The sequence below is a fragment of the Sceloporus occidentalis genome, unplaced genomic scaffold (assembly GCF_023333645.1).
Source record: "Sceloporus occidentalis isolate IW3139 unplaced genomic scaffold, rSceOcc1.0.p SCAF_5, whole genome shotgun sequence".
In the NCBI taxonomy this organism is placed as follows: domain Eukaryota; kingdom Metazoa; phylum Chordata; class Lepidosauria; order Squamata; family Phrynosomatidae; genus Sceloporus; species Sceloporus occidentalis.
The window spans coordinates 82,456,565-82,475,776 of NW_028316985.1; the positions used below are offsets into that span (position 1 = coordinate 82,456,565).

The following is a 19,212-nucleotide window of genomic DNA, read 5'->3' on the forward strand; positions in this document are numbered from 1 at the left end:
TTTATGGCTAGGGGTCACCACAACATGAGGAACTATAATAAAGGGTCACAGCATTAGGAAGATTGAGAACCACTGGCATAGTCAAATAGCATTCCTTATATAAAATGCAAAACCAAGGTTTGCTTTTTGAAATTTATATTTAAAAAATATATATATTTTAAGATGTGGATAGTTGAATCCGTGGATAAAGAATCTGTGGATACAGAGTGCCGACTGTATTGTGTTTTCCCGGACACTTGCTTTCCATCTCCACCTAACTGCTGTTCACTCTAATGCTCCCCAAACTGGTATGATGTTTCAGTAAGTGCCTTCTGGATTTTAGGGACTCGGAAGCTGAGCATTTTGTTAACATAGAGTTTCCTCACTGTTGTATTCAACTGTCTCAGCAGGTAGTGCCTATACCGTCAATCACTGCTGGTTTTTTGTTGAAGAGTGGTCAACATTTGTAGGATTTCCCCAATTGCTTCTTCCCCCCATTCTTCAAAGAAGCTGGCCTTTACTATAAACATGTAGGCGGGAACCAACTGAAGTTCAGAGAAGGGAGCTAAACAAGAACTTGCATGTCTCCCAACTTTGAATTTTGAGGGATTTGGACTAACTCTAAAGGGAATTTTATGTTACTAGAGGAAAATGGGGAATTGTGAACGATAACTAGTTAAGAAAAGCAAGCAAAAGATTCTTTGAAAGACAGTTACTAAAAAGAAAACACAAGTATGGAACAGAAAGCTACCTTTGCAGAAGCTTCCTCCACCCAATTTTCATGTCTCCAGCAATGCCACTCCATAGGCATTCAACCTAGCTCACCCCTTCCTTGCTAAATACTATTGTCATGAGATTAGAGGAACTCCTCCTGTAAGGAGAGCACTGAGATCCATGTCTATCAGATTCACTGCATGTGCTTGAACATGTCTGACTCACTGATCGTGCGTCAGAACACATTTTAAAATTAACATGTAAAGATGTGTTTTTAAAAAAAGTTATTTCCTTGATCAATATAATTAAAAACAGCCCGATCAGTCTTCTGTATTTATGCAATCTGTGAATATTAGGATTCATTTGTATATACTCACACTGGTTCTCTGTCTGCCTGACAGGATGAAAAAATTCGCTGAAATGTGGGCAGCATTTTAGCCTCAAGTGTGCTGGTTCTGAACTGATTCTGATTTCACCTTCTGAAAAATGCTATTTGTACGTAAATGCTGTACCTAGTTATACTAATTATATTACCATTTACAAAATATAGAATTTAATCTTTCATAAAAGTTTAAATATTCTGAAGTAATCATCTTTTATCAAATAAATGCTAATCACATTATAGTCAAAAATCGAAACAGTTTTTAGTCCCTTTTATTTCAGTGGAACAAACTTAAATGCTTTGTTTATTTAGTCCTGTCCATCATCAAGGTTTAGACATATGTACATTCTGTTATTCATTTTTCATTGCAGGAAAGGGTAGGTTAGAGCTACCAACTGTCTTTTAAAAATGGGGAAAAAATTTCCTTTCCACATTATATTGTAGGTTTCCAAATAAACACATTTTTAATTCCTGCAAAATCAATATTTTCAGTTGTATTGGCAATACGTTAGCCTTGTGACCAAAATCGATTAGTCCACTAGGTGGAATAATCTAGGTGTGGCATCATTCATACATTTCACGTATTAATTATTATGCCAGAGCAAATCTGTAACAGTTGAACAATGTGACACTGGTCTAGATGAGTCTTGATAGGAGACTCCTGTGGACATATCTCAGATATGTAACTGACCAGAGTTGTTCCCAAGGAAGGCGAAAAATTAATCTGAGCAGTACAAAAACCAACAAGGAGGGCAAAAGAAACCTCTAGCTCACAGTAAAAATTCAGTCCCCAAACTTTCAAAACAGTCCCCACTTGCTCCTATCATGGGTGGTCCCTATCATATAGGGCATCTGCTGAAAAGAATTTCACTTGATTACTTCAGGGATTCATGCTATTTGCCCCCCTGGCACTAGACAAGAATACATTCCAGTTAAATATACTGTCCAGCTTAGTTTCAACCGGCTTTTGCCAATGTAAAAGTGCTCTTTAAAGTTATGGCATATAAACAGTTAGTTTTTCTTGGCTCAATAAAGTAATTACATACTAAAAATTAGCATGTAATGTAACATACTACATAACTTAAAAGCACAGAAAAGTTTGGATTTGTTTTTTCACAGAATACTCTAAGGATTAGTGTTTCCAGTCTATAAGTGTGCTTATTTCCCAGTACTAGGCCAATTAGTTCTCAGATTAAGAAGAATCTCAACATCTTGTTGAGCCAATTTATAGATTCCAAGTTCATTTAATGCTGCTACAGCTGTAGGCAGATTTGAATTCAAGATGGTTCCACTTCTGTTATCAGCAGCTGACTGTAGCACATCCTTCAAAAGCAGGGCTGAGCCAACATTTAAGTTCAGTACAATACAAGCCTCCTTTATACTGTGGAAGAAAACACAAAAGTTGTCTTCAAAATTGTGGAAGAGTCACAGAGCATTTAATCACTACCTTTAATGAAATGGATCTTCCGGTTTCTTTTTCAAACAGAAGAACATTATGACATCTAGCAAATCATCTTTGAAACAAACAAAAAAACCCTTTTAAAATGTCAGGAGATGGGGAAGTGTTTAAAGAAAAAGAAGTCAAACAGTCCACTAAACACAGTGGATGGATTTTCCCTTTGTGGATGGAAAGTGTCTGCTCAAAGAAGATGCCTCAGTCTGATTTTAAAGGATCCTCCTTTCCCATTATCACAGTTCACCCCATTCAGAGGAATTCCCTGACTCTGTGTAGTATTTTCAGTGGCCCATAGTTACTCATGGAAAAGACAAGTTAAATCTACAGTGCTATATAAATAAAGTTTAATAACAATAATAATAATTAGAAAGTCCTCTCACACTAGCCCAATTGCACACCTAAACTGAGATCCAACCCACTAGCATGCATCTCAGCTGATACATGGGGTGAATCTCTCATCAATAATGCTCATTTGTTGATCTGTGCCTTCAAGCTGTTTCTGATTTATGGCAACCCTAAGGCAACCATATCATGGGTCTTTCTTAGCAAGATTTGTTCAGATGTTTCTAATTGCTTTTCCCCGAGGCTGAGACCATGTGACTAGCTCAAAGTCACCCAGTGTGTTTCATGGCTGAGTTGGGAATCAAACCCTGATCTCCAGAGTCATAGTCCAACCCTCAAATCACTACACCACCCTGGTTACCATTTGACTATTGTATTCCGGTTATCTGGTGAGAACAATGATATTTTTAAATTTCTTCCACTTCCAAGTTATTCCTTGAGTATTCTCCAATGTTAATTACCATTATCAAATTATGAGCTTCACACTTGTGAAAAAATTATTTCAAGTAAAATTAAATGCAATAGCTTTAAGCACACGTGGACAACTGTAGGCAGCAATGACCCATCAGATGCCTTGGGAGCACCAAGCTAGGGGCATGATATGCAGAAATAACATTTTTCTGCCCGTTCCTGTCATGTTCTGGCTAGCCTGCAAAATAGCTGAGTGCTTACATCCCCCCAATACATCACATTTCCCCCTATTTTCAATAGAATCTCAGCAGGCTTAATCTCACCTTTTCCTACAAGACAGAGAATGGCATGTGGGAGAGAAAAAGTGTGTGTGTGTTTCAAAGTGGTGGGACAGGAGAAGAGGCCCCTATCTATTACTACATGTGACCCCTTGAAGATTACCCCTAGCTTAAAGATTTGCTGCTCAGAAAAAAAGAGAAGGGGAATATACACTGAGATTCGTTCCATCTTTCATTAAAAAAGCAAGTATTCTCTTGAAACTTAATTTCTGACATTAATTAATTTAAGATAAATTTACGTACTGTTTAAAATAATTCTCTGGTCGCTTGCAATAATGTGAAAATAAAGGGAAAAGATTCCTGGTCATGTCAAACTGTAGTTGTGCTGCTCCTCCTTCATTGAAGTGATTGGCCAGAATTATCTATATAAAGTAGACAGGTAAAAGGAGAATTATTTAACAATTCTAGCATTTTTATGATTAAACACTACTGGCACAATACTTACTTCCTGATAGATGAACAAATCCACCTTCTCTGCAAGCATTTGCCAGAAGATTTTGAACAATGAGTAGCAAAGCTGCTGCTCTAGCTGTAGCAGTTGGTCTCTCAAGGTAAGCAGCAATGGGCAGGCAGTGGATGACAAGGACATTACTGCCTGTTCGGACTGAGACGGCAGAGACAGCCACCTAAAAAAAGCAAAAAATTATCACTACAAAATATCTACATTTCCAACCTGCAGTCTGTTTGTTTGCTTGCATTTTGGAATGAGGTAAATGAGGCTGCTATTTGGAATGAGATGTCTTTTCTTCAGTGAGAAACCTATGCTGTTTGTATCTGTGTGCATCTGACTCGAGTCAATTGTAGGTGGAGCATCTCTAGCAAACAAGCATATATAAAGATCTGGCTTGTACCAAACTTGCACCAAAAAAACTTGTAATTGCAAGTATTTTTTGCACAAGATAACAACATTATCCTATAAAATGTTGGGGGCAAATGTGCATTAGGCTATATTGTTCATCTTTGAATTCTCTTGTTTCTCACACTCTTCTCTTCGAAACGATTTCTGTTAATTAGAAGAAACTAAGCTTTACCTTTCTTTTCGGTACATTTTGGCAGCATCTTTGACTTCTCGGAAGACATGATCTACTTGACGAGTCAGCATATCATGTTTTAGACGCTCCAGAAGGTTAATCATATCATCAAACACAGAGCTTTCCATCGAAGCCAGTTGTCCAAGCTGTAGTTTACTCAGTGCACTGCTGTCAGCACAAACCTCCAATGCAGCCTGCTGAAGCTGCAAGAAGAACTATACAGACATAGAGATCCAACTGTAAACACTACACCACCAAACACTCACAGTTGTCTAAAACAGTAGCACAGCTCCAGTTCTGGTCCCTTAGAATTACAGCAGTTTGATGCTTTGAAAATGTTTAAGTACTGTTCTTTGGGGGGAAGCAGACTGTAAGCCCCTGGTAGAACACATGCTATACATGCAGAAGCTTCTAGGTTCAACCACCTGTTACATCCAGTTCTAATAAAGACTGAATAGACTGATATGAAAGAGAGACTTCTTACCATGTCAGACCAGGACTGAAAAGTTCATAAGTTTTTTTTTTCCTGACAATGACCATCTTCTCTTAGAAATAATCTGTAATCTAGTGATACAGCCAGAGCAGCCTCTCCCCACCCCAATACTATTCTTCTCATTTTGTCTATTATGAATTTTAAGAGAGTGAGGATAAAATTAATCTCATCACACACACCACTCAACCATCAACACTTCTCCTGGCCATCTGCCCAGTGCCAGCCATGTACACTCACACAAGTCTGCTCTCTTTGATATGCAAGTAGAAAATCAAGTCTACCCGGAGAGGAAGAACACTACCGAAAGCACATAGCTGCCCACAGCCACGTAATGGTTCTAGGGATACAGGATGTACAGAATTAGGCAGTATGCCGGTGGGGGGGGAGGGGGGCAACACGTTCTGCACATCTAGAGTAGACAGTGCTGAACAAGATGAACCTGATCAAAGATAGCTTTTATAGCCATGTATTAAATGTACCCAAAAACTAGAAGTCTCTTAACTCTACTAGAGAATATGAACAGCAGCTCTATATTATTAAGAACTCGTTAGTCATTTTTAAATCATTAAATTTAGTTTCAGTAATCCACAAATGGCAAACATAACTATACAAAATAATCACTTACAAGGTTGTCAGCCCAGTCTGCTAATACACTTGCTATGTAGTTGACAGCATTTAGGATTGCACAGTACCGGAAAGCTAAAGGTGCTCTGGTCTCTTCCTTCATAACCTGAGTTAGTCTTATCCTGAAGTCATCCACCAACTCTTTCTGCAATTCTAGGAACTGGAGCTTTCTAGCAGCAGTAGGAAGGTGCTTATACCTATCTGTACAGAAGATTGCAAGACATTTGTTATTTAAATTATTTTATGATTTGAGGGCTCATGCTTTTCAAACAAAACACCATCACGATTAACTTGTACCATGGATTTTGACAGGTGTTTTCGCATAATATGAAATTAACCCTTCTAGTTTGCACAGCTGGGCCTATCTTCTTTGATTCCTCACATTTTGTAATTTCTGCCATATTAGAGAAGGAGCAATTTAACAACTGCAATAAAAGCTGACAAATTATTTAGGAAATATATACATGCCAGTTTTTATTTCTCCCTCCTTGGCTCAGATATTAATCAGCATATAAGCCAACTAAAGGATGGGAATGCAGTATCAACAAAGCACCAAGCAGAAAAGAACAGCTGAAGACACATCTGGAACAACTGGTAGATGAGCTAAAAATCCAATAATTGCAAAATATTTCTGTGCTGACAATTATCCAGTCTCCTATGGATATAAAAAGCCTGATCATTGTTTTCTCAATTATTAACTGAAGTTCAAAAGAAAAAAAATCAACAGGGGCTACATTTATTTGTTGAAATGCAAAGCGCATTTCATTTCCACCTGTTATTCCTTTGATGACACCACAGCCACTAACATGATGCTGATTTCCTTGTTAAAGATATGTTACAGTTCTTGAATTATTGAAGATTCAAAGCCAAGTGGCAGAGATGTTATAATTACCTGTGATAACCAGTAGCAAAGTCATAAAAGTTTCAGCACAGTCTGGAACTTTCATTTCATCTACATCAGTGATATCTTTGTACTGTGATATCCAGGCAGCTTCAGATGAAAGCATGGAGTCCATCTTTTGAAGAGCAACTGTCAACCACACAAAAACAATAATGAGTTTAAATATTTAAATACCTTTCACCTTAGCTGCCTTGCTATTCAAAGATACAAATTTTGTTTTCAGATGCAAATTGTGCCTTTTATAAATAAATTTGAAATGAAAAACAATATACAGTTATTCCTCAACTTTCTTGGGTTCAACTTCTATGTATTCTATTATTTGTGAGTTTGCCACCAATAATTAAATGGAAATTCGATCCTTGCCTTCCCCCTTCCCTGGAACCCTACCTCCCCATTACACCTGCTTTCCTCCTCAGAGACAGGGGAGCATAAAGGATGTGCACCTGATCGCTGGAGTTTGCCTCCCTGTCTCCGAAAACTTGAGGCTGTTGTGTGCTGCAGCACATTCATGCGGTGGTACTTTTTGTTTCTTCCAAAGAAGGAGGAGTGGGGACCATGGGAAGATGCCTCTGTTTGTTCGTTCCAAAGGCAGAATATATTCACATAACAGCTTCATGGGTTTTTTTTTAAGGTAGTGGTGGTGGCATTTGAGTAAATGTGCTCTGCCTTTGGAACAAACAAGCAGAAGAGCCTTGCATGGTCCTCCGCTCCTCTTTCCTTTGGAGTAAACAAGACATGCTGCTGTCACAACACACAACAGCCTCACGTTCAGGGGAGGCAGGGTGGCAGTGGCAAGGCCTGGCCACCAGGTATGCATTCTTCATGCTCTCCTGGTGCCTGGAGAGCCTGCCAGATACCTGCTTCGCAAGACTGAAGAATGCACACTTGGTTGCCAGACCTTGCAACAGCCTTTGCTATTGTCCTGGGACCACCCCTCACCCAGGTGGGATTAGATCTCAGGCATTATGTATTCATTTATTTATAAATAAGGAGGCCCACTATGTAGGCTGAGTTATGGGGGGAGGGGGGCTAGAGATATACATGGTTTTTCCACTTTTGCAGGAGCCCTGAGCCCCTAACCCCCGCAAATGTCAAGGGACAATTATAGTAAACACTGTAATTTTAAGTCAAAATGAAGATGCTAGTTTGTAAGTTCTTTGGCATTGTTTTCTTTTACTTCATCCTTTACATCCTTTGTTAGATGTCCCTATGTTTTACTCTCTATGGGTCATATCAAAATCCATAACTTGGTCCCAAAACTTGCCCTCAACTTATACATGATGTCAACTTATAGTCGAGTATATACAGTAGGTTTCACTGAGCTTCTGTAAAGCTTAATCTTCAATTTGAGAACTGTACTTCTATCACAAACCTGAAGAAGGGGGAAATGAACCTTAGAGGCTCAAAAGCAGCAAACAGTTACATGAACATGGATCTGGCTGGAACTCAAAGGTAACACCCTCAGTCTGATACTTTGGTAGTAAGGTACATTTTAATCTCTACCATTCTCCTTGTGAATTTGTTTTGCAGAAAATGAATTTCAAAGGACTCGAGTTGTATAGGTGTCCTCTGGAAAAAGCAGCCTTCTCCCGGAACAAGCCTCAGTAGCTACAGATCCACCAGACTGTTTTTAGGAATATATACTGGCAGCCTATAATCCTGTTTTAGGGCCTGAACAGATAGGCTAAAATAAAACTGCTTCAGGTCACTTTGGAGGTATGCTGTTTAAATGATGTATGTGTCCTAAGAGGCCGGAAGTTATGCCAAAGTCACATTCCAGTCCTAAGGACCGGAGTGCAGCTTTGGTGCAGCTTCTGGCCTCTTAAGATGTGTGTGTCATTTAAACAGCATACCTTCAAAGTGACCCAAAGCAGCTTTATTTTGGCCTGTATGTTCAAGCCCTCGATTAGCTAGGGTCTTTTGTGCTTTTGACAACTAATATTGCTGGGTTAAACTTGTGCCCTCCAGTGGCCACCCAGCTAGGAAATTTCCTCCATACTAGGAAATTGTCTGCCCTTTTCAGAATGCAATTTTTAAAAAACCCTTTTAGATTGCCCAAAACACTAAAGTTCTCCGGACAGTATACAGGTAACTAAAAAGGAACATTATATATGAAGATCATAATTAAACAGTAATAAAATTGCACAAACCAAAATCAGAAATACAGAATAAACAGCATAGCATAATTAATAATTTTATACAGAATAAAAACAGCATAGCATAATTAAAACCAAAGTAACCCCCCCAGTTAAAAAATGAAATAGCCTGAAGACCTAAAACCACTAAACACAATTCTTAAAATGGCAGAGAGAATAAAAAGATCCTCACCTGCCCCCCCCCCCCCCCGCCCCGACAATAGGAACAAAGAGAATATTTTTGAATAGGGCACTCCATGGAGCATCAGCAATGAAAAAGTTTTCTCGCAGCCACACTCCTTCAGTCATTTCATGAGGGCATTTGGACAGCCTCAAATGACTGTAGGGTCCAAGTGTAGTATGAAAGGAGAAGCTCCTTTGTGTGACCTAGCACCAAAATGTTTCACACATTTAATTTTAAAACCAGTCCTTATATACTGGGCCCAGAAACAGATTGATAGTCATTGTAACTGAAAGAGCAATGTAATCCGTTGGCCTGTCCTTACTAACAAATCTACTCTCTCCTTCTCAAACCTGAAGTTTCTGGATTGTATTCAAAGGCAGACCCCATATGCAGCAGTGGCAGGAAGAATGACCAGAATATAATGTATTTCCCAACCCAAATATACTTTGAAAGCCTATTTCTACATTCTCTAGTTAAAGAACCTGATCCTATTCAAAGCAACTGTTCTCTAAAGTAAAAGTTTAGGATTGCTTTTGACCACGTAAATCCCCTGATAGCACCTTACATTTTCTTTCCACAGTTAACCATCTTTGAAAATAGGTTTCTTCTGATAAAATGTGCATACAGCTGGAAAAGCTGCTGAGATATCCATGAACACCGTGCAGCTCTCTCTCAAACAGAAGTACCTCATCCACCAGGTGACAGAAGAGGCTGTCATCATACAACAAGCAAGGAATGTCAGCAGCCAACTTCTCCAGGATCACCATCACCAAAGCTCGAGAAAACTCCAACTTGAGAAGAGATAAAGAGAAGGATTAAGATGAAAACAGCAAATGCGGCTGTATTGCTCATACTGATATCAAGCAGATTAAAAAGAATATAGATGCTTACTCTTGCACTGACTGGAGAGCCTGCCCTGTCCAATATTGGTTGGACTTTGTCATCAAGAAACTTAGCATGATTTCCAATCCACATAAGCACCTGGGTTAGGTACCATTCAGGCTTTTGAGGAAGAAAAGAAGACTCTTAATACATTCAAGAAAAACAACCTGCCTGTTGCTAGATCAAAGATACACACTTCTATGACAGATTACAGCACATACCCCATGCAAATCTATATCACATTACAGTCTGTTGGGCCAGTCCTCCATGTTGAACCCATAATTTGTCAAATGGGAAGTTTCCACATGTGCACTGAACAGGCAAGGTTTTTCATGAATAAACCAAGAATTTCATTACAGCAGACAATAGGAAAATGGGATGCATGACAATACAGAACATTAACTGGACAAACATTATTTATTTAAATTTATATGAAATAACACTTGATTTGAGTAGCATTTTAAAAGACATGGAAAATGCCAAATGTACATTGATCATCCCAGGGTCTGCACTTGCTGGCCAACACACCGTAACACATTGGGAGCACTTTCACTTCTTCCCAAGTAAGGGGTAGAATAGTGTTTGAATATTCTTCTATACGGCTTTGGTAGTTAAAAGGCTAGTCTTGACTTGTGTTTTAAAGGAAATTTGAAAAATTAGAGAACAGATAAGGAACACATGAGAGGCAAGCCCCAGAAGGCCTCAATAAACACTTTAAAAAGATTGGTTTTATTTTTAAGAAAAATATTTTGTACAGCAATACCTCACCTTGCTTAGAACATTTGTTTGCCTATTCCCTGTGAAATGATACTTGAATCTTTTCTGAAGAGGAGCCACCATAATCTGCATGGGTAATATAACAGGTGGAGTGGGAGGAAGAAGGTACTTTTCTGGAAGCTGCTTTGGTTTGGTTAACAGTTCATCTCTGAGATTAAGAGTCAAAGGAAACTATCAATAGAAATACAACTTTATGATGAATTCTTTAATTCTGACAACATGAATGTATGGTTGAAACTATGCCAAATTAGTTTAGCCCCAATGAAATCAATACAAGTGTTGTGTGTAAGGATTACCTTTTCACAGACTTTAGTGGGACCCTAGCTTGGCCTAAATGCAACCCTAATGTCTTAACATTAACATGCTGCAAACCTTGCCTCTACTAGGCCCTGGATACTGTGAAACTCATAGGTCCTATAATGCCAGCAGTGATGAACTGTTCTATATCTTAAAACTGCCCTGAAAGCTATAGCAGAAGTTTTGGAAGAGTTTGTCTCTCCAGAGTCACAGCTTCCCATCCTCATCCACCTGTGCTGAGGCACATAGCCGAACAACTCTGTCAAAGCTTTGGTTGATGTTCACGTAAGAGGGATGGTTGTTTGTTTGCTGTTGTTGTTTAAAATATTCTGTGCTTTCAAAGAAGAAAACTGTTTAGATGCACACAACTGAAGACTTCTTTAGGCTATAAACCTGGGTTGGAGGCCAGACAGACAAATGCTGGGGATTGTTGTAAGCTTCTCACTTGCCATTTGTACATTCCTGCATCACAGTTTTGAAAATCAATAATTCTAAAAATAATTTATGTTGATGAAATGAAGCAAGCCCTACCTTAAAACTATTTCCACTCTTAGTTTTGTACAAAACTGTCTGACCTATAGAGTAACCAGTTCTTTTTCTGGCACCTGTTCCTCTGCTTTTAATAGGATGTTGATCTGTAGAAGTTACCTGTTGATAAAGCTTCACACCATTAAAAAACCTTCACCTTCTTGTGTTTCACAGGAGTGTATGACACTGCTCCACCCCTGCACACACCCCTGCACCTTTGATAGAGTGCCCAACTTGGATACAGGCTGCTATACCTTTAAGCTGAAATAGATTGAGAAGCAGAACAAGGTATCATACAACTCTGTGAAGCCAGACAGAGATACCTGTCTTTCCTTACCTTTCAAAACTGAACTTTCAGATGCAGCTGTTCCCAATAATCCTATATTTGTTGGGAGTATGTGCATATATACACTAGAAAGGGAAAACATTTTTAAAGGATACGAAATTTGCAGTTTCAGGAGTTGAGAAAAGAGCATCTCAAAGTTACTATATATCTCAACAGCATTGGTGGGTGCTCCAGTCAAGCCAAAAGGCTGGGATTGTGCTGGTCCAACAAATGGCCAATGAAGATGAGTTAAAGCCTCCTCAAAATCACTGCAATGGAGGAACATGTATTATAATTCAGCAGACCAAGTGAAAACTAAGAAATTGATAGAAACAGAAGAAAATCCAACTGAAAAATAAACCTTTCCTTTTCTACCTTGACAGTCTATCCTTCAGGATCTTGTGCCAGAACTGAACAGTAGATCTCACAAAAGAAAGAAGATGAGAACAAGATGACTCCTGCAGCTTGATATCCAGTTCAGCCATAGATGCTAAAGTAGTAGCAGCCTCTGGAACATTGTTGGTCATAAGATATTGCTGAATGTTGTCACTAAGAAAGAGATACAAAAACGTGACCAATGTGTAAAGACCTTTTAAACATTGTAGTAGATGGTCCAAACATGATCAGATATAACAGGAGCAAAAAACAGAAAAGAGGACAATGTTACAGAGATCAAAAGATTACCAAGATAAAATTGCATTTAAAGTTATTTTAAGAACTTTAACATCAGAAAAGAATAGAAATATCTTTTAAATGTTAAAGATATGAGGGGCAATATTAAACTACGTATATAAACTCTAGATATTCAGCAATGCCATAAAGTAATAGGCAAGCCACTGCCATCACTGGACCTGCTCAATTAACAGAGACCTACATTGTTCTACTTTTGTTAAGTATAAGGTTAATGAATATTTATCTATACCTATATCTATATATTGCTTTAATTAGTTAAAATCAATAAATACTAAATGTATTAATCATTTATGGGTTATTTTCTCACATGCCCATTGCAGCTTAATTTCTGATAAAATACCAGGTAAAGCAACATAAAAATCCCTAAAATAAACTACAGCAAAGGCTTTCTTGCTAGCAGCACTTACAGAATGGCCACAGTCCAATGAAGAATTAAGCATGTTTAAACCCAGGTTTCAATAAGTATACTGAACTGTATGTTAAGATTGTAGCCATGAACAAATACATGAGTGAGTATTAGAAAATATTTGGTGGGAGTTCTAGGGGGAAAAGGAGCTTGAGAAATTTGCATGAGTCCAATTGCTGCATCTCTCCTAGAATTTCGCTTCAGACCATGGCTATAATACCACTGGATAGGGTCTGGCACAAACAAGACCCTGAGTACACACTTATCCCTCCTGATTTAAGCACAAGAGTCCTTTCAAAAAAATTAAAATTATACTAAGCAGTGGTTTGGGAAGAACTCAAGGGAAGGGGTTACATTTATCATCTCCATCAGCAGGATTTTTACACTTTTTAAAAGGGCTACACACATGTTCCTTTTCATCATGGTAAATAAGTATTTAGTGGCTCTAAATCTTTCACCATAATATGCACAACAAAATAGGATATTTTTTTTAACCTTAATTCCTCTATTTGTGAAATCCACTTTAAATAAGCAAGGTGCCGTTCAACTTCTTTTACTTGACTGATCAGTAAACCAAGATCCACCATCCATGGCTGGGATGTCAACAAATGGTTATTAATTGAATCATACAAAAGGCTTTCCTTGTCCAGAAGTTGACTGAGAGACAATTTAGAGTCCTCTGCATTCTGTAAGGCCTGCTGAATTCTTTTGGGAACTTCAGATGAAACTGTAAGCACCTTTATAAAAACAGATAGATATATGAAAAAGTAATAGGTAGCCACACTTCATAGGACATTTCCATTATACAAAGCAAAACAGTATTAGCATAACATTTTGGCCTATTTTAGATTTAACCTGACACTAGGGGATTAATTAGCTGGAGGGTATGAAACTTGATAGAACCTGCAAATCCTCCTGTATCAGCTGAGATTTTACATCAGACACATAGTCACAATGCTGCAGCTACACTTTAGCTCCCATCCAACCACAGAAATCGGTGCTGCAGGGCATGGCTGAATGACCAACCAGCTTCTGCTAGTGAGCAACACTGCACTGAAGAGTTATGACAGGTTCTTGATGTGGTCTCTGCTTCTGCTTCTTAAAGTGGCACTTGCACTGGGAGGAGGCTGGTCACATCACCCTGAAACACTCCACTTGACCACAGTACAGACCTCCATTGCTCCAGACAGCTGACTGGCTTTTAAAGTGGGTTTCAGGTTCATTCGCAGTTAAATGGGCAGTAGTGCCACAATCGCAAATGAGAATACAAAGCAGTTATGACATCCTTAGTCTAACTTACAGCATCATAACTGAATTATAAGATGCCAGACACCATCTTCATTTTAATCTTTTGGAGGTAGTCACTACAGAATAACCAAACACAAAAGAGATAAGGGACATTCATGAAGAAAAGAGCACCCTAGTTTCTAAATCCTAGTTTCAGTTGTTATGTCATGATTTTTAAATCTTTTGATCACCTATAAAAACTAGATGATGAATATATGTATTATTCTGCATTATATCACAAATGTTATTCCACTGGTGAAATTTTAGCTAAGAAGCATTTATTCTAGCATTGCAAAATATACCTTAGATGGTTTACAACAACCAAATGCAAATAACAGTCTACATGTGAAATACTTTTCTTCTACTACTGGAGAAGCACTGTAGTTCATGAGAGAACTGATAGATACAGGACTGGAAAGCCTGCCATGGGAAGTTCACATCTGCTAACTCTCCTGAAAAATATGCATATCAAGATCTAGACCAGTATTTCCAACGTAAAATATATTAAATGCAAGTTAACTTTTTTTAAAAGTCATCTCCAATGTTAAAGAACAAGAACACCACCAACTGTGCTTCTGAGATGTGAATGTGAGGCTAGCTCAAGAGGGTGCTACAACACATACAGACATCAGAATTGGAAATTTGTGTGAGGAACTGTGTGTCTTTCATGCATTTAACTACTATATTAACGCCTTTAATATATGCAACTCACCTGTTCTTCTAACTTTATTTTGTTTTCTGTCAGCTGCTCAATAAGTCTGCTAAGCTTGCTTAATGAATCACAGTCAATGCCAACCTCCCTTTCCACAAATTCAGACACGTAAAAAGGTATGTCACAGCTCTCTGGGTCTCTAGGCATTCTCTCTTTTTCACTCTTAAGGGCTTCCTTCTCAGCATCACCTGCAGTACTGGGTTGGAGAAATTTCTTGTTAACTCCCAGGGCAAAGGTAGCCAAAGTTCAACCCTGGGACCACATGTAACCACCACATGCCCCTTCTGCCCCCCTCCCAACCATCCTTTCTAGCAAAGGGGATGAGTTGCCTCTTCTGGAAGCCTCCAGGAACAGTAACTCACATTCTTATTAGATCAGACTCCTCCTGCACAGTTTACCATAAAAACACCTATTTTTCAACACCAAAATTTAACTTTCATCCATTTCTAAATTTCTCCCTCCATGGGAGAGCATTTTTGGCAGTCCATGGCCTGTTACAGACTGCCAAAATAAAGCTGCTTTGGGTATCTTTGGAGGTATGCTGTTTAAATGATGCATGCATCCTAAGTATCCGGAAGCTGCACCAAAAGCTGCACTCCGGTGCTTAGGAATGGAGTGTGGCTTTGGCGCGACCTCCAGACTCTTAGGACCCATGCATCATTTAAATAGCATACCTCCAAAGAGACCTGAAGCAGTTTTATTTTGGCAGTCTGTAACAGGCCCATGCAACCTTTCAAGAGTTTGAGGTTCAAAAAATTCACCCCTAGCCCCATCAAAATTACACAACTGTCCCAGAGCAAAATTTACCATGGAGGTTTGGCAAATACCAAGAATGATAGACATTACATTAAAAACTCAGCCAAAAGCAGCCAATATAACAGATCCCACTAAGGAAGAAAATTAAATCTGGGAGAAGTGTATGTACTTAAAGCACCAAATACATTTTCAAGAGAATAAAAATCCCAGTATTTCCACCAGGAGTGATAAGTTCAGAGTGGCTCATTTAGAAGAACACACCTGGCATTATGGATGGGCCAGTCCAATGGAGGAAAATGCCTGGTTAGTACGTCATCATGAAACTGGTGTATCTTTGTTGGAGATCATTTCACACTGTCGGCGTTCTCAAGATAGGACATTTATTCTTCCTTTAGAATTGGGGAAGGTATACTAGCTATAGCCAAAGTCTCACAAATTCCCTTCTCTTTGCAAGGATTAGGGCCAGGATCAAACATCTACATCTTGAACTGCCCCCTGGGAGGGGACTGTTCTCCCAATGCAGCCCACCCACCTTAAACACCCAAAAAGCCTGATCTGGAAGTCTGGAAAAACCTGTGGTTTCTAGAGACATCAAGGCGGGATACAAACCGCCGCTTTGCGGCGCTACCCCGCTGCCGCCGTTTGCTCCGCGCGGGAGCTGCAGCAGCCAAACCGCACGGCTCCCGCATGGAGCAAAAAAGAAGCTCCAAAATGGAGCTTCTTTTGGAGTCGCGTTTGCGACGTAGCGAGGCGCCAGGGGCGCACTCGCTACGTCACAAAGGACGCGACGCATACGGACGCTCAGCGTCCGATACGTCAAGATGGCTGCGCCCGTATGAACAGGGCGCCGCCATCTTGTACGTATTCAATACGTATTAGGGTTAGGGGGGTGCGGAAGCACCGCCCCTTCCTAACCCTAGTACATATTGATGACGTACTATTTGGCGGTTTGTATCCCACCATCAAGAAAGAACATTCTGTTGCCTTGGCACAATGGTTGCAGATTGAGGCGTTCATCTGTGTCTGCTTTGGTTTAATTTATATAAGCATCTCACAAGTTATATTTCCCAGGCTAGTGATTTCTGCCCTGGTGGCACAGGGGTTAAATGCCAATACTGCAGCCATAAGGTTGTGAGTTCAGTCCCAGGGCTCCAAGGCTGACTCAGCCTTCCATCCTTTCATAGCTTGGTAAAATGAGTACCCATCTTGTCGGGGGCAATTGGCTTGCAGATTGCAAACCACTTAGAGCAGTGGTTCTCAAACTTTTGTCCTCCAGATGTTTTGGACTCCAGCTCCCAGAGTTCCTCACTGTTGGCCAAGCTGGCTGGGAATTCTGGGAGTTGAAGTCCAAAACGTGTGGAGGACTAAAGTTTGGGAATCACTGGCTTACGGAGTGCTGAGTTCACTATTAGGCAGTATATAAATGTAAATGCTATTGCTATATAGTTAGGCCTACACCTGTCTTTGGCCATAACTTTAGAGTCTGATTCCTTTTGTGAGCTGCCTTCAATTCCACTCCAGAAGAAAGGCAGCATGCAAATACAATAAATGCAAAGAATTTTTCTTAATGGTGACACTTCTTAGTCACCAATAAATTATAGTGGAAATTGTTTTACCAGAGATTTTGGCAGATAGTTTATTGACCCTTTTGAAGAAGGCCTCAATATATTCACAAACTAAAATATGTCAGGTTTTTTAACAGCTAAATATAACTGAATTGCATTTTGAGATGTGTCTCATTCCTAAGTAGGTTCTGCTGTCAGTGATCCAGTTTTTGCTTTCTTTGAGAGTACTCACTGAAATAGCTGGGCTTCTTCGGGATCTTTTGTGTCTTCCATTGGTCCATCTTCTTCCTTAGTTTCCTGTTATGAGAGGGAAGCATGTGAGTCAAATTCCTTTGGTTTGTGATCTATATCCGCTTTCAACAACTATTTCCTTCAAATCTTCATTATGGAGATTTAGATGGACAGACTTCTAGATGGGCAGACTAGAATTAATATAACAGGAAGAAAACCAACCAGACCTTCTGCAGTGGCAGTTATTTGAAGCCATCAATATTTCAGGCAGATAATGGGGGAAACATCATTTCTGATGTGTATAAAAAGAAATTCTCTGTGTAATCGGGAATGGAGCTGCTCTATTGGTAGAAAAATCTGTATTTATTTCATATTTCTACTATAAGATCAAAGAAAGAAACAACAAATGGCCTTCAGTTGGACTGAAGAACAATAATATGATACAACTGGAAAGAAAATAAGGATAAAGAGAGTCATATATAGAGGTATTAGACAGAGGTAAAGACTGATGTTGAATATTGTGAAGCCTGTATTCCTGTTTATGCATTATATGATATAGGACCCTCTTTGCTGTCCTTCTGCCAATGAGTGAAACATTTTCTATTGCAACAGGCTTTTAGGAATTCTCTCCAATGAACGCATAATGATGCGCTATCTTCTTGGTTTTCATCTTCTGACTTTAATGGGGTTTTAATCCATTAGGACTGGAGCGTGGTTTTGGCGCGGCTTCCGGCCTCTTAGGACGCATGCAGCATTTAAACTGCATACCTCCAAAGTGATCCGAAGCAGAATAGAGTGGCACTATTACTTCCCTGGTTCCAAATTAAATCTGCAACAGTTAGCACATATGTGGGCGCATTCCCGTTTAATGCACAGCCATGCGCAACGCATGTATAGGTAACCAGACGCTGCGGAAGTGGATACGAATATTAGAAATACGCCTAGGGAAATGGCGAGCGAGTCCACGGACCTCCTCAGGAAGCGGCGCTTCTTCGCTTTCCGGCGCCAGCTGTGCCATCTCTGGACTGCGCAGTCAGAACTCCCTGCGATAAAGAATGATTGACAGCTTGGTTAATTAAAATATTAAGTGTGTGACTAGAACGCATTAATCAAAATGTGTTCACATAGGAGTTTATCCAGAAAGTACATATCCCAGAAGACTGGGACAGGGTTCAGAGTAATGTTGCATCCACACTGGAGGAATAACCCGGTTTGGTAGCGCTTTAAATGTTTTGGCTATGCTCCGCTCTGGGCCCCACAACAAACTCCAACTCCCAGAATTCCATAGCCTTGAGCCAAGACAAAGAGTTAAAGCGCTACCAAACTGGGTTATTTCCGCAGTGTGTCTTAGGTGCATTAAAAGGGGTCGCTGGCCCTTTAAGAGCAGCAACGAACAAAGGGGCGCGTGAGGGGACCACTTACCCTCTCAACGGCCTCCACGCTCTGACCACGCCCCTCTCGTCGACGTGTCGGCGGAAAGCTCCGCCCCCTCCACCAACCCCCCCCCACAGTTGCCTCAGTCAGTCAGCACCGTTCGCGACTGAGAGAACAGGGAGCCCCGCCCACTCGCTCCTACGGGTCACGTGGCCACCAGCGCCTAAAGTCGACAACGGTCTCCTTCTGAAAACCCAACTTCCGGTTTTGATTCGGGAAGTCTTTACAGAGTTTGGACTTCAGCTCCCAGAAGCCTCAGCCATGTTGGCCAATAGTTTGGGATTCTGGGAGCTGAAGTCCAAAAAAAATCTCTTAAAGGGCAGAGTTTT

At 39.9% G+C, this 19,212-nt stretch overlaps 2 protein-coding genes across 3 annotated transcripts in view; one reads left to right on the forward strand and one right to left on the reverse strand.

The window, feature by feature from the left end:
- The window catches only part of LOC149312399 (EF-hand calcium-binding domain-containing protein 10-like), a 3,756-nt gene extending 2,405 nt beyond the window's left edge, over positions 1-1,351 (forward strand). The window contains exon 4 of the mRNA XM_089524546.1: positions 1,095-1,351. Coding sequence (XP_089380672.1) covers positions 1,095-1,131 — 37 coding nt within the window. The 3' untranslated portion in view covers positions 1,132-1,351. The remainder of the gene's footprint in view (positions 1-1,094) is intronic.
- A 274-nt stretch (positions 1,352-1,625) lies between these two features.
- LOC149312400 (RAD50-interacting protein 1-like) lies at positions 1,626-18,953 on the reverse strand. Of its 2 annotated transcripts, XM_089524545.1 has the most exons (16): positions 18,872-18,953; positions 18,420-18,492; positions 17,451-17,515; positions 14,898-15,093; positions 13,394-13,635; positions 12,175-12,348; positions 11,916-12,068; positions 10,641-10,797; positions 9,882-9,992; positions 9,556-9,781; positions 6,663-6,800; positions 5,772-5,971; positions 4,654-4,868; positions 4,068-4,248; positions 3,866-3,984; positions 1,626-2,456 (listed from the first exon to the last, which is right to left on the reverse strand). In XM_089524545.1, exons 2-16 carry the CDS (start codon positions 18,465-18,467, stop codon positions 2,234-2,236), a joined length of 2,448 nt encoding a protein of 815 aa, XP_089380671.1. In that variant the 5' UTR covers positions 18,468-18,492; positions 18,872-18,953; the 3' UTR covers positions 1,626-2,233. The 2 variants fall into 2 exon arrangements, with proteins under 2 accessions (XP_089380671.1, XP_089380670.1); XM_089524544.1 differs by lacking the exon at positions 18,872-18,953 and having other exon boundaries at positions 18,420-18,681.
- Between the last annotated feature and the right edge of the window lie 259 nt (positions 18,954-19,212).